The 14,597-nt window shown below is 38.1% G+C and overlaps 1 protein-coding gene across 8 annotated transcripts in view; it reads right to left on the reverse strand.

Moving 5' to 3' along the window:
• Positions 1-847: 847 nt before the first annotated feature.
• Positions 848-14,597, reverse strand: part of znf462 (zinc finger protein 462) — a 45,343-nt gene continuing 31,593 nt past the window's right edge. For 6 of the 8 annotated variants that reach the window (XM_067483832.1, XM_067483833.1, XM_067483836.1 and 3 more), the window contains 8 exons: positions 13,612-13,730; positions 12,181-12,378; positions 8,274-8,529; positions 7,983-8,122; positions 6,875-7,098; positions 3,410-3,728; positions 2,653-2,797; positions 849-1,226 (listed from right to left, as the gene is read on the reverse strand). In XM_067483832.1, the coding sequence (XP_067339933.1) occupies positions 1,007-1,226; positions 2,653-2,797; positions 3,410-3,728; positions 6,875-7,098; positions 7,983-8,122; positions 8,274-8,529; positions 12,181-12,378; positions 13,612-13,730 (1,621 nt within the window). In that variant the 3' untranslated portion in view covers positions 849-1,006. Of the gene's footprint in view, positions 1,227-2,652; positions 2,798-3,409; positions 3,729-5,269; positions 5,313-6,874; positions 7,099-7,982; positions 8,123-8,273; positions 8,530-12,180; positions 12,379-13,611; positions 13,731-14,597 lie in introns of those variants that run through there. The other 2 variants (XM_067483838.1, XM_067483839.1) reach the window with 2 other exon arrangements.

Below are 14,597 nucleotides of genomic sequence, written 5' to 3' on the forward strand. Positions count from 1 at the left end.
TTACTAAAATAGATAAGGTGCGACTCTTCCTCAAGGAAGAGTGAAGACAAGACTTTGATGAAAAAAGTCTCAAATCTCAACAAGTAACAAAGACATGGTAGTCCAACAGTGGGCCACAGTATATGCTTTCATTTTACGAAATTTACTGTATCCAAGTTTTGGATTAGCAAGCGGGGAGTGTAAAAGGTGCTTCAAATAATAAAATGCTGTATTTAGTTAATTTGAATGATTTTGGGATAAATGGTTCAGTGGTAGAGCATTGGGTTGGGATGCAGAAGCCAGCGGGTTCAAATCCCACCCCACCAGGTGTGGCCCCGCCCAGCCACCAAGGACCACCTTGGTGCCAGTCCCGAGCCCAGATAACAAGAGGGTTGTGGCTGGAAGGGCATCTGTAATAAAAACTCATGCCAAATCAACGTGCCAAACACGATCCACTGTGGCGACCCCTGAAGGGACAAGCCGAAATCTGATTTTTTAATTCTTTATAAATAGCTTTGTTTTATGTAAGTGGGATCTTTCATTGTAGATTTGACCAGAATGTCAGCAATAAAGAGTTCTGTTCACTATTGGTTACCAATATATTAAGATCTGTCCTAGGGGACTGCCCATTTCAAGAGCTCAGCCGTTTTATGCAGCACAACCTAATACTTAACCCTTATATATATATATATATATATATATATATATATATATATATATATATATATATATATATATATATATATATATATATATATATATATATATATATATATATATATATATATATATATATATATATATATATATATATATATATATATATATATATATATATATATATATATATATATATATATATATATATATATATATATAAAAATAAAAACCTAAAATCTAATAATGCGGCAACTCATAAAAACTCACTTCTTTTCAGTTTTGTTAAGATACAACTCAGTGCTGATCGTGCCGAGCCTGCCCAATGTTACCATTTTCAAACACAACATCCCAAGAGGCCACAATCTACTCAACCAAACTGTTGATCCTTTTTGGTGTCAAGCATTTCTTTGTCTTCCATGTACTGGCTTTGACTTCTTTGTGAGAGATCAGCAGGGATCCCTTCCTCTTTTCTGTTACTGGACAGGTCCAGTCCAGTGTCCATCAAGATGGAGGAGCCAGTGGAAGATGAAGCTGAGGCCTCTATTGCAGAAGCGGTGCTGGTGTCCAGCTGACTGTTGTTAACTATCCTAAAAATGAAGAACGAAGTAAAAAAGTTAGTTTCACATAAAGAATAAATATTAGCAAAATAAGGATGGGAATCAATAGGGAGGGAAAAACTCTTCAGATTTACCGTAATAAAACAAGAATAAAAGCAGCTGTGATGCTAGTCAGTCTATCAGGCTGAACTTGGACACAGATATGCTTTAAACTAAAGACATAAATGTGGATGTTTTAAAGTTCTAATGTTTACTATGTTTACCAGTGGATTAGTAATATGTGTTAGATAACATTTGCTAAATATCAATAAACACAAAGTATAACTAACACAGAGAAGAAAGTAATTGGTTTTTCAGGTATTTAATCGCAATTCAAAGTACTGAACAAATTAAAAGTTTGTCCTAATGGTGAAATGTTCAGAAGTTATTACACTACATCCAAAAGATCACTATGAACGCCTGTGTCATATTTCATGACAGTCCAACCAATTACTAACTAGGCTTAAGGGCAAAGCTGTGCAACTTAATGTTGGTGGTAGCATGTGATTCAAAATCAGTCCTCTCTGCACTGCCGAACCCTCCCTCTCTCTGCTCTACTGTGTTCAGCTATGCTCCACCACATTAGGACGTCAGCGAGTCGTCATAGTGAACCTGCATAAGATCCTAAGATTCAAGCAGAAATAACTGAAATTTTCAGATTGGCCGAAAGTGCGAGTCTCGCTCAACAACTACAGTGACATAAACATTTTTCAAAACCACAACTATCAATCTCATGGTGATGAGACAAAAAGGATCACCAGAGTTCTTAGGTTACATCATACGGGAGCCAAGAATGTCTGTGTAAAATGTAATGGAAAACTGATTGATGTTTTACTGGAGTCGTGACCCTGTTGGTAGCACTAAATGAAAGGTCATCAGAACCTATTAGCAGTGGTGAACTTAAGCTGTCTGAGAGGCAGGGTTAAAAAAAAAAAAAAAAGATCACCTGTTATCAGCAGAGAACAACAATTCATGATTTGTTACAAGGCTACATCACTATCACATTTTCTCTCCTGTGAAGATGCATTTTTTGTGGTATCCATTTGTCCACATGGGCAGCGGAGGAGGGCAGTCTCCCCTCATGCTTTACCCCTGAGGCTGCCTATGCTTGTTAGCATTCATCATATCAAAAAAGAAATATTTGTGGCGATTCATTGAAATGTTATTGAGATGTTCCAGTATCAACCAAGTGTGGACTGACCCAGATCCCACCTGACAGACCAGCACTGTCCTCCACAGAGCATGAATCTGAAAGCTGTTCCTTTGAGTGTAACGTTAACAGAGATAGTTTCCTCAGCATGTTTGAACAAAGACCAGAAAGACAGGTAAGGAGGGTGGCTTACTCTGTTGGGAAAGTACACACACACACACACACACACAAAGAAAGAGAGCAACAGAGAAAAAAAAAAATACTGACATGCCATGTCGAAGGACATGTCGTTCCCACTCGAGGCTGTTGGTGAAGCAGCGGCCACAGAACTCACAGGGAAGACGCTTCTCTGCACTGTTCGGCCCAGAGCTGCTGTTGCTGATGCTGCTGCTGGTTGGAGATGAAAGGACTTCTGAGAAACACAGTTGAAATAAGAAAACAACAACAGTTATATATATATTCAGAAGAAAAAAATTCAATTCAGAATTACACTGAGACTTTGGCCAATTTGGGTGGCAAATATTACCAAAGACGAATAGCAAAAACACTACAAAATATGTGTCTGCGCGACTGATTTTTTTCTTACTTATCAGCACATTTATTTGGGTTTATAAAACACAGGAGATTTCCCCCCACATACCTATATTATATTCCATTTGATATAAAATAAAAAGACGATGAAAGATAACCATTTACAGTGCGAATCCAGTAGTTTTTAAACAGAAATGTGTTGTCAGATAAGCCTCATACAGAAGCTTCATAGTATTCACTAGTGGTTTTGCCTTGACTAGTCAAGTGGGAAGTATATATTTACTATTTTAAGTACACAACAGACTGAAGCAGAGAATTCAAATTTTCTGATACATAATTTTTTCCTTGTTGCTGCTGCCACTACCATCAACCAAACCATTTAATGTGCAACTGCTATTTCACAACTGCTTTTTTGTTCGTTAAAATAATGTGGTACTATACCTATATTAATAAAATTCATAAATTGGAAACTGAAAAAGATCACTCATTCTACCTTGAGCAGGCTTCTGTCCCTCCACCTCTTTGATGCCCCCTCCTTCTTCTTCCTCTTCTTCCTCCTCTTCCTCTTCTTCTTCTTTAATGTTGTCTATTCCTTCATCCTCCATTTCTCTCTGTTCCTCCACAATGTCTTCCATAATTTCCATTCCTTCATCGTCCTCCTCCTCCTCCTCCTCCTCGGTTGATACTTTTCCATCTAGTACAAACTCCATGATTTCTCTCTCCTCTTCCTCCTCTGCACTGCTACCTTGTTCCTTAATCATCTCTAGCTGGTCCAGATTGACGCGACCCATCAGCTCAAAGTTTCGGATAACCTGTTAAGAAACAAAGAGGGTTTTGTCAGTCTTGTATAGTGCACTAAATATTTGCATTTTTCTATTTGTCAATGTAACTCCCATCACTTGCTTATTTTTTTAAATGGACTGCCACTAAAACGTAGGTACATGACTTTTAGGCCGATTATTGTCTTCATTTGCCATTTTTATATTTAACGTTCACCTGAAAACCTCAAGATACATCACCTGTTCTTGATAAAAACGGAGATAAGACATATTTGTTCCTCTTTGGTGTTTGGCTCTGTTTACATATTGTATTAGCAGTTCTTCTGGTCAAGTATTTTAACAAAGACGCACTGGAAGAAACTTACTACTGATGCATCTTGTTGTACAGTAAGTGATGACACTTTGAGTAATTCCCTTTTCCCACACTCCCTAAAGACTTAAAGCTGCAGCCCTGCAATCCATTTCCCTGTAGTGGTTTGTCCCTCCGATCTCCCTGCAGTGAATAAGCTGAAGCTTTCTTATTCTCGTTCTTCTTTTTAACAAATACCCTGACTCCAGTGTCTACAATAAAAATTTAGTTTTTTTTCAAGAAAAAGTCATAGATTTATATTATTCCAATGACAAGAACATACATTTAATTTACTGCCTGGAGTGTGAATAGGACCTACAGTCTAGCATATTAGAGAAGTGATAAATGATTGCTCTATGAGGTTGATGAGTGAGTTAAACCCTTTAAATCACGTGCTGGGTTTGCAAAGATAGTCGCTCACGCAAATTATTCAGCCTTTGGTCAACAGGCATTCTTTACTTTGGACCTTTTCTAAATTGAATATAGAATATCTTGAATATATATACATCTTGACATTTTTAACAACTAATGATATAAATGAAGTTAGTGCACACAATTCCACACAACCACAATTGCAAATGGACTGCTAAACATAAAAACAAAGGTTATGAAAATGCATAACCTCTTCACACCCAACTCATAAAAGAAATATGACTTATTTGTCCTTATTTTAAAAGTCTTATGTTCCATCATTTTACATTCACTATTTTATCCATTATATCACCAGGGCATTTATATTTAACCCTTGGATGCATAAGTGAAGTTGTTTTCTTGCAATATCTTTGTAATGAAAAACATTCATTTCCTATGGAATTTCATGGGAACCTCAAATTCTTTGACTGTCAGGGATTATATATTTGACCACACAGACTAGAACATATACTCTTTCACACAGTAGTAATAAAGGACAAGCACACACATTTCTGAGGTAAAAAAATGAAAATGAATAACAGTGTATGTATTTTGTGTGTGTGTGTTTGTGTCATTCATGACTACTGTGTGAAAGAGTATGCGTTTCTTATCATCTATCATTAAATTTGCCTATTTTATAGTTTGCAAATCTAGTTACTGTAGCTAACATCACTGTATATACTGCGTGTGTGTGCGCATGCGTGTGTGCATTTATTTATATAGCTACATATTGATCAAGGATTTGCTTCTCATTCAAAACATTCAACTAACAAAGATCTTAAAGTCCACAGTCAGTGTGGGAGATGCAATGTACCTGTGTGCAATGATCACAGCCAGAAACAGGTAGTTTGTCACAACTGCATACAGTGATGAGACAAGAAGGCAAGAAAAGAGAGTTACACACACGCATATACTCCCTCTCACACAGGGCGTGAGAGAGTACTACAAATTACATGGCTGTAGATCAGTTGGTCAGGCAGTCGTCCACGGACCACAGGATCATCCCTATTCAAATGTCCTTGGGCAAGATACTGAACCCCAAGTTGCTCCGGATGGGTCAGGTGAACACCTTGCACGACAGCCACCGCCACTGGTGTGTGAATGTGTGTGTTAATAGGTGAATGAGAAGCAACATAGTAAAGCAGTTTGGATAAAGGCGCTATGTAAGTGACCATTTACCATTTACACGCAATCACACACAAAATGGATGACCTTGTTTGACTGCTGTTGTGTAATTTTGTTTTCAAATTTTCATAATGTTTTAAAAAATGTGAAAAATAAAAATATTTCAAACAATCATTCTTGTGTGGACAAAAAATATAATACAAGATGGGTAATTTTTGACCCACTTATGGAAGAGTCAATCCTGCATCTAAGAGTTAAAACAATAAAAGGGGCTGAGTTTCAAACCCATCTTCACAACCAAGTCACGTCCAAATAGTAATGTATTTGAATTTCCTACATTTAAATAGATTTGGATATGAATTAATTCACGTGTGTATTTAATTAGGAAGGAATGATGTAAAACAAAGGTCGAGAATGGTAGAGCGCTTATGTAGACAACCAATGATCCTCCTAATTGACTTTATAATGCACTTTAATTGAAATCTGCAAATCATTTCTCACCTAATAACATTTTAATTATGCATTTAGAAACACAATATCACACATAGTGGCTGAAGCAGGAGCAATTAACAAAACTTTCCTTTCCTAAAGTTGAGGTGACTTGATTTGGATTTTAATATGAAACTGCTGTAAGAGGGTTCAATTGTAGTGAGGTGGAATAACCACCAATAATTGTAAAAAAACAACAACAAAAAAAAAACCTTGATGATTTTGTCCCATTTATAATCATTTGATCAGTTCTACAATAAAGTAAAGAAAACTATTGTACTATCCTGTACTGTTGCAACATTAATTTAATCCCACAAGCATATATTGGCTAGCAATTATTGCTTTTCCAATGTATCTGCATCCTCATCTTACCTGCTGCGTAGAGTCAAAATGTTAGTGAAAGGACGCTTAACAATTGTGGCATGAAGACTCTATTGCTGATGTATGTGGTTTATTAAATCATTTGTAGTAGACATTTTTGGCAAATAAAAGGTTTTTATTGTCTGATTATGGAATTAAATTATTCTAAGACCTGAATAAGCTCTTGTTAACTTTTGCAGGTTTCTGGGATTAAAATGTTTTTAGGAGATGAGATCTGTTCATTTCACAGTCCAGTAGCTAAATACTAAGGATATAAATGATTTAGGAGCTTTAAACTGAATATGTGGGCTCGAGGTCAAATTCTTTCTACTTTTAAAGAATAAGTACAAAGAATCATATTTTCATTGTAAAAAAATATGACATGTGCTATATATATTTGAGTTACACAAAACTTTATGTCTATCATATCTGGACTCCAGCTGACCTTGTGCTCAAGGCGGAGATGCTCCTCTAGCTGGCTCCGTTGACTGCTGTCATAATAGCAGAGCTGGCACTGGTAGGGTTTGATCTCAGAGTGCTTTTGCAGGTGCAGCTGCAGGGCCTGGTCACTGGAGCATGTGAAGGTGCATTTGTGGCAACGAAATACCAGGCCCTGAAGGTGGCGCGACAGCTTGGAGCGGCTGACCTCCAGTGGAGCCACACGCTCCTCTGATGGAGGAAGAAGAGAAAGTGATGTGCGTTAGTAGGCTGAACCAAAGCAGGGGAGGAAAAAAAGGTAGAGAGCAGGAAGAACATAGATAGAAAAACAGTAAGAGGTAATGATGGAAAGAGGAGAGATGTAGGGGAGCAGAAGTGATATCAAATGACATTTGTCTTACACACACACACACACGCGCGCGCACACACACACGCATGCACACAAAGTAATCACACTGGCTGTTACCTTTAGGTGGTTTTGTCATTTTCTCAGTTTCAACACAAACACTTCCTCTAGATAACTGAAGACGGTCTCATATAAAAACAACCCAAACACTCAAAAGACAAATCAACAGATCAGAGCAGTTCCATCTCTCTGTGCTTGTTTCAAACTTTATCTTTCTGTTCTCATAACTCACAGAGTAAAAAAAAAACACCTTAATTTAAAAAAAGGTGGTCTACTTGTATTTACTTTTAACATTACCTCCAAAATACATGATTCAGAGTGACACAGTTGCCAGTATATTGCTGCATCTGCTGCAGAGGAATTTTTCAACATTTGAAGTGATAGGTAGATTCTTGCTGAGACTTAAGTGAGGAGATTGATAACTACAGTTATTTAAGTACAATAAACATGTGGTGATGCTCAGCTTATTATAAAAAGTAGATAAAAGGAGGAACAGCAAGACTGGCTCTTTCCAAAGCATTTGTAAAGCTCAACAGTGGACACTGCATTTTATTTGTCTAATCTAAGGTGTAAAATGACAAGTTATGAGTGTATCTCTTGGCTGAGTGGCTTCCAGGAGTCTTGTGAGGGACAAAGTTAGGTTGCCAGGCTGTCAGTGGAGAATCCTGGACCTGAACACTGTTATAACTAACGCAGCAGTAGTTCTGACCTCTGTGCAGGACAATGTGGTCAATCATATTGCTCCTGTGTTTGGTGTGGTAGAGGCAGAGAGGGCAGCGCAGGTCTTTTGGGAGGTCCTCAGGTGGATTATTGTTGTGACCGGCCTCCACATGCATGGTGAAGGCATTTCTGAGAGAGATGAACAAACACAAAGAAGGATCACTGGACTATCAAAGTCAGTCTAGTTCTTGTGCAGTGATAAACACACCATGGAATAAATCAGTATAAAGGTCAATGATTGTTTTTAATTTTTCAGTAACATGGTGAAGTTACTCCTTACTTGTAGCAGGTGAAAAAGGAACAGTCTTTGCATTTGAAGAGCTTCTTCCCACCATGACGATCTCTGTAGTGCCGGCGCAGGCTCTGCATGTACCCAGAGCTGAACTCACAAAACTCACAAGTGAGGACGCCGTCCGGTCGATTGTCCGCTACCGTTGAGCCACCAGTTGTTAAACCGGAAGACATTTGACTGCGGGAGGCCAACTGGTAATGACTAAGCTGTTGACGGACATCTGCTGGCTCCAGGTATGATGGATCTGAGACAAGCAAACAAAAAACACATTTATTTATATCACAGAACCACTGAGAATTATTAACCAAAAAAACAATACAGTACATGCTTCACAGAGGCCATACTCTTTAGCTTCAATGAAAGAAATACTTTTAGTTTTGATAATAATTCTATTAATAATGCTAATTCTCTTTAGCTTTTGATTGATCATTTTTAGTTTTACTCAAGTAGGATTAAATGGAAGGGCTTATTTATTATTTGTTGAGTGCTTTTTTACTTACTAATACTAAAATCAGAATAATTACAACCCCAATTCCAAAAAAGTTGGGAGGAAGTGGAAACACAAATAAACACAGAATGCAATGATTTGCAAATCTCATCAACTCGTATTTTATTCACAGATGTTGAAACTGAGACATTTTACCATTCCATGGCAAATATTAGCTCATTTTGAATTTGATGGCAGCAACACATCTCAAAAACATTGGAACAGGGTGAAGTTTACCATTGTGTAACTTGAGGAGACCAGTTGCTAGAGTTTTAGGAGAGGAAAGTTGTCCCATTCTTGTCTGATGCAGGATTCTAGCTGCTCAACATTCCTGGGCCTTTGTTGCTGGATTTTTCATTTTATTATGCACCAAGTGTTTTCTATTGGTGAAGGGTCTGAACTGCAGTCAGGCCAGTTCTATGAAGCCCTGCTGTTGTGATAGATGCAGTATGTGGTTTAGCATTGTCTTGCTGAAATATCCAAGACCTTCCCTGAAAGAGACGTTGTCTGGATGGGAGCATATGTGGCTCTAAAACCTCTATGTACTTTTCAGCATTGATGGTGCCTTTCCAGATGTGTAAGCTGCCCACACCAGAGGCACTACTGCACCCCCGTACCATCAGAGATTCAGGCTTTTGAACTGTCCGCTGATAACAAGCTGGATGGTCCCTCTCCTCTTTAGTCTGCAGGGCATGACGTCCATCATTTAGGGAGGTCACAATTTAAAATTTTGATGCATCTGACCACAGAACAGTTTCTGATTTTACTTCAGACCATTTAAAATGACCTTGGCCCAGAGAACACGGTGGCGTTTATGGCCTCTTCTTCGCATGATACAGTTTCAACTTACATTTGTGGATTGCACAGCAAACTGTGTTCACAGAGTGATTTCTGGAAGTGTTCCTGAGCCCGTGCAGTGATGTCCAGGAGAGAATCAGGCCCGTTTTTATTGCAGTGCTGCCTGAGGGCCCGAAGGTCTCATGCATCCAGTTTTGACCTTCGACCTTGCCCCTCTTCCAATTTTTTTGAGATGTGTTGCTGCCATCAAATTCAAAATGAGCTAATATTTTCCATGAAATTATTATATTTTTCAGTTTCAACATATGATATATTGGTTATGTCCTGTTGTGAATAAAATTGCACTCTTTTTTTTTTTTTATTTAGTTTTCCTTCCCAACTTTTTGGGAATTGAGGTTGTAAGTGTGTAGTATGAGAGTATGGGGGAGGTTTTTTAAAAGCTCAAGACTGCCCAGTATGGGATTATGATAGACAGATTGACAGTAAGTCCTCTAATTATAACACACAATTTTAAATAAAAAATATTTCCCTGGTCCCATTTTAAAAGATTTGGAACCCATAATAATTACTGTAGACTTATTTTGCAGGGCAGGAATGAGTTGATCCTACTTAATGTTTCTTCTCTAAACTAATTCATATGCCTCTTCTACTCTATGATATATCTGATTATTTATTATTTATATGTTTAAAATTTTTAATATAAGGCTATCAGCACACAGCAGTTCATTGTTTCTTTTGTAAAGGAGAAAGGACTATTGGGAACCAAGTTAGGCTAACACTACCCTTCCCCCTCAAAAATGCAGAAGTGTAACTGTTACTGTCATCATTTGTCTCCTATCTCGTTCCCTTCTCATTCTCTCTCAGGAGTCTATAAGATCAGTGCACAAGCTCATGTTCTCGTCCTACTTTGAGCCTTCAACACATCAATAAATAAACCACAGTGAAACTAACAGAGTAACAATCCATGTGAAAAAAAAATCTCATTCAGCATTTGAGCGTGAGGATGCATGGCAGAAACAAAACTTTTTTTTTTTTCTTTTTTTTTTAAACATCTACCTTATGACATGCTTAAAATCCAATTTCTCACATTTGCTGAAGAGGCAGATGAATTCTTACACATCCAGCCACAGCTGATTTGTACTTTTAATGTCCTCTCTGCACTGTGCACACATATAAAGATGAGATAGAGGATACAGTAGTTTTCGGATGGATTAAAGATCAAAACGGCATGTTACATCGCATAAACAACAGGCTGCACATGTTATGACCAAAATGACCTAAAAATACTGGAAGGTGCAATTAAAGAGTGGAAATAGTGTTAGATTTCTAAGAACTTTGGTTTTATGTTCATCGTTGTAGGCAGGTACGGGCAGAACAGTTAATAATCTGCAGCTCCACTCAAACCATTTTCAGGAAGTCTAAATAACAATGCGCACCACTGGAAGCAATGGAAAAAACACATTTCACAGCCCAAAAAAAACTAAACAAAAAAAATAAAAACCCAAAAAACCAAACAAACCCTCAATTCCACTGCAAACATCAGAATTTTAGACATTCAACAATTTTGGCACAATGGAGAGACATTCAATATGTCAGCTCTGCTCTTTCTCAATGCTTCATTTGTCTTGGTAGGGCACAGCTGACAGTAATGGCTGGTGCATTGAGGAATGCTGCCCTGCTTCAGCTGCAGGGAAGATTCCACAGCTCCAGCAGCAAGGTGACAGCTGCTGCCAAGAACAGTCTGCAAGCTAAAGCAGTGGCTGCACAGTGACTAAAACACCTAAAACATGGCATGGCATCAAGGAGCTTGCTGCTACACCAACCAACAGAGACAGTGCTGCTGTAACTGAACACATTCTGCAAACTAAGATGTCATAATCACAAACCGCAGGCAGCCAAATCTGAGCAGTCAAACTCCTAAATGGTCTAATATTATATAAGTATAGTGATGCCAGAGACTATGAATATCATCTAACAGCTGATTTTACAGATTTGACACTCAAATTTAATTTGTGTTACATAAAATATTTGACATTTATTACAGCCACAACATTTATAATTTGCATAATTAGTTAATTACATTCTAAAGAACATTGTTTGCCAACAATTTTAATAATTAACTCCATCTTTCAAGTCAAAAGGCTAAAATTTAGGATTTAAAGCTTGTGACATAATTATAACATAATAATGTTCTCTGTGTTTTGGACAGTTAGGTAAAGACATTTTCTGGGCTATGGGAAATTATAATACACATTTACCTTTTTTGATATTTTAAAAACCACAGGCTCTTATACTCTAGCACATTTTGTTATGGGCTAAAACTAGAGCCTTGTGTTTTTACACACTGTAAAACTGTCAGCATTGAAAGTACCCTATACTGTATTATCCGTTAGCAGTTCTTGTTTGTCATGTACCACTAGATGTGCACATACAGGATCACTGGATTATTTTTACAGTGACAAAAACTTAAAAACACAAAATAATGTTTTAGAATTATAAGGAACACTTTTTTCCAGTACTGTAGTTTAGCTGAAACTTTCCAAATCTGAGCTGACAAGCCTATCATATGATCTTATATCTATTTAACTAATATTACACATGATCTCATACCATCTGGGGCCAAGGGAGTCTGCTCTGTGTTACTGGCCATCCGGGAGGGCCTGAGGGCACCATGAGCAGCCTGAGTAGCAGCCCGTAGTTTAGGGAGAGTCAGAGCCTCACCGTGGTCCCTCAGAGAGTGCTCCTTCAGCAGGCTGATGGTCATGGAGGAGAAAGGGCACGACAAACACTTGTATGTGTGCTGCTCACCTAAAAGATAAGCAAGAACCATAAGGCAAATCAAATACACAAAAAAATATAACATGAGAATTTGCAGAGATAAATAGAAAAAAGAAAAAACATTTTCTCCACCACAAACAAAGCTGCTCTGCTCTTGTCCATGATAAGTCAGCCATACATTTAGATATTTAAAAAGTTACTGTATAAAGTTGTCAATAGTACAACAAGTGCTACATTATAAGCAGACAATTACTAAAAGGCTTTGAATGTAAGCATACAGTCTCACATGACAGATTTGTAGCATCTCGCTTCCCGTTTCTGCTGAATACGTTCTAAAGCACCCCGAGGTGAAGGGACACAACAACCAAATCTGATCAGACTGTAATGTTTCTCTTACCAGGAGAATTTTAATAAGGAAACCACTTCTTATTGAGCTGTTTCACATAAGAACATATTGTTTGGAATCTGACAGCTCCTGGATGTGAATGCACCAATCCAAAGTATCTTTAGTTATGCGGAGTGCAAGCAAGGACATGAAGATGAAGAATTGAGCCACAATGACGTTATTTTATTTATTTTTTGCAACAAAGAATAAAAGCAAAACTCTACAAAATCCCCAAACTCGACTTTTCAAATGTAATTGCAACTCAAAATTGTTTTTCGCCAATTACCCACAGCAGTTGTTAACTCTTATTGTTGATTCTCGTTCTTTCCAGAAAAATGTTTGAAAATCGGCCTTTCTACAGTAGCTTGCCAGTTTAAAGATTGTTTCTTTTGGCTGGGTATTGATTGCTTAGGTGGAGCTGTTTTGCATTTCCTTGTATGTCTATGTCTTTGAATCAATGTCTGCCGCTTGGCTCTCTCAAAAATACAACAACAACAACAAAAAAGAGTGACAGGCAGTGACTCACCTGCATTGACACCGGTATACCTTCACCTTTGTAGCATGCAGAAAATGTCTAACCTTTTTTCCAAATAAACTCTATTAAGAGTATTAACAATTATCTGGGCTATTTGTGCACAAATCAGAATTCTTTTGAGTGTGCTTAATTAGGTGTGACTAATGTAGCCAGTGAATGGTGAAGCTGCTCCTCAAGTTAATCCACCAGTTGCATTATGGTATAAAAGCTAAATCAAGCCCTGCATCATTATGTGGAAGACTGTAACCAAGAAGATCTTATGCTGGCCTGGGAATACCTTGTTAGTCATGGATAGAGCTGCATGATGTATTTTAATATAAGTGTGTGTGTGTGTCTTTTTTACCTGTGTGTGCCTTATGCAGGTGGCTCTTCAAGCGACTTGCGTAGGCAGATTTGAAGGGGCAGAGCTTGCACTTGAAGGGTTTGTGGTGCCCGTGGTGTGACTGCACATGTCTGTCCAGGCTGAGAGAAAGAATATACACAAAAACAGATGGGAGGATGTGAGATAAGAGGATAGAAGGCAAAAAAAAAAAAAAAACAACTGATGAAATGAGGACAAAGGATAGCAGATACAGAGAGAAAGTGACAAGAATAGAGTTCGGGGAAAGAAGGAGCGAGAGCAGCATCCACTTTGATGGTTTCAATAACTGGGTTTTACAGCAGCATCTAAAGTGCTCGATTCTGTTTACTTCACAAACAACAGCCGCAAAATTCCAATGACTACAAAACAAGGAGCCATGGGGTGAACTCATCTACCCACAATCCCCCGGTGGGAATGAGTGTGTGAGTGCCTGTGGGGACAATGGCTGTGTTTTTTAATGCCCGCCTCTTAGGTGGCATGGGAATGCATCTTCTTTCTGGGTCAGGGCACATACAGTACAGAGGGAGTACACCTGGGAGCTCAGAGGAGATGAGGAGTCTCTCTTTGCCTCTCGCTCTAGGTTTCTGTGATGGATAAAACAAATCACGCTACCAAAAATGTATGTCTCGATGTAATGGTTGCCTTACTCTCCTAGGAGGCAGGAAATCTCAGAAAAGATTGAAGATTCAAAGGATTGTGAAAGGGTAAACAGAATACGGTGTAAAACTGTGTTCTGTACAAAATGAGTTTTACATCCATTTGATCTTTATAACAGCTGGTGTAAGACTGGTTAGGTATGGAAGGGTGAAGAGATACGGCTGCCAGCACTACATAATGCAAAAGGTATTGTAGGGTAGGCCTGGTTGATTTCCAAGTTGCATTAGAAAAAAACCCACATAAGTTGCTCTGAAAACGTAGTTACTTAATGACAGTTTAGTAAGGAGAGGTGTTACTAAGTAGACCAGGAC

Source organism: Channa argus, chromosome 18 (genome assembly GCF_033026475.1).
Source record: "Channa argus isolate prfri chromosome 18, Channa argus male v1.0, whole genome shotgun sequence".
Taxonomy (NCBI): Eukaryota; Metazoa; Chordata; class Actinopteri; order Anabantiformes; family Channidae; genus Channa; species Channa argus.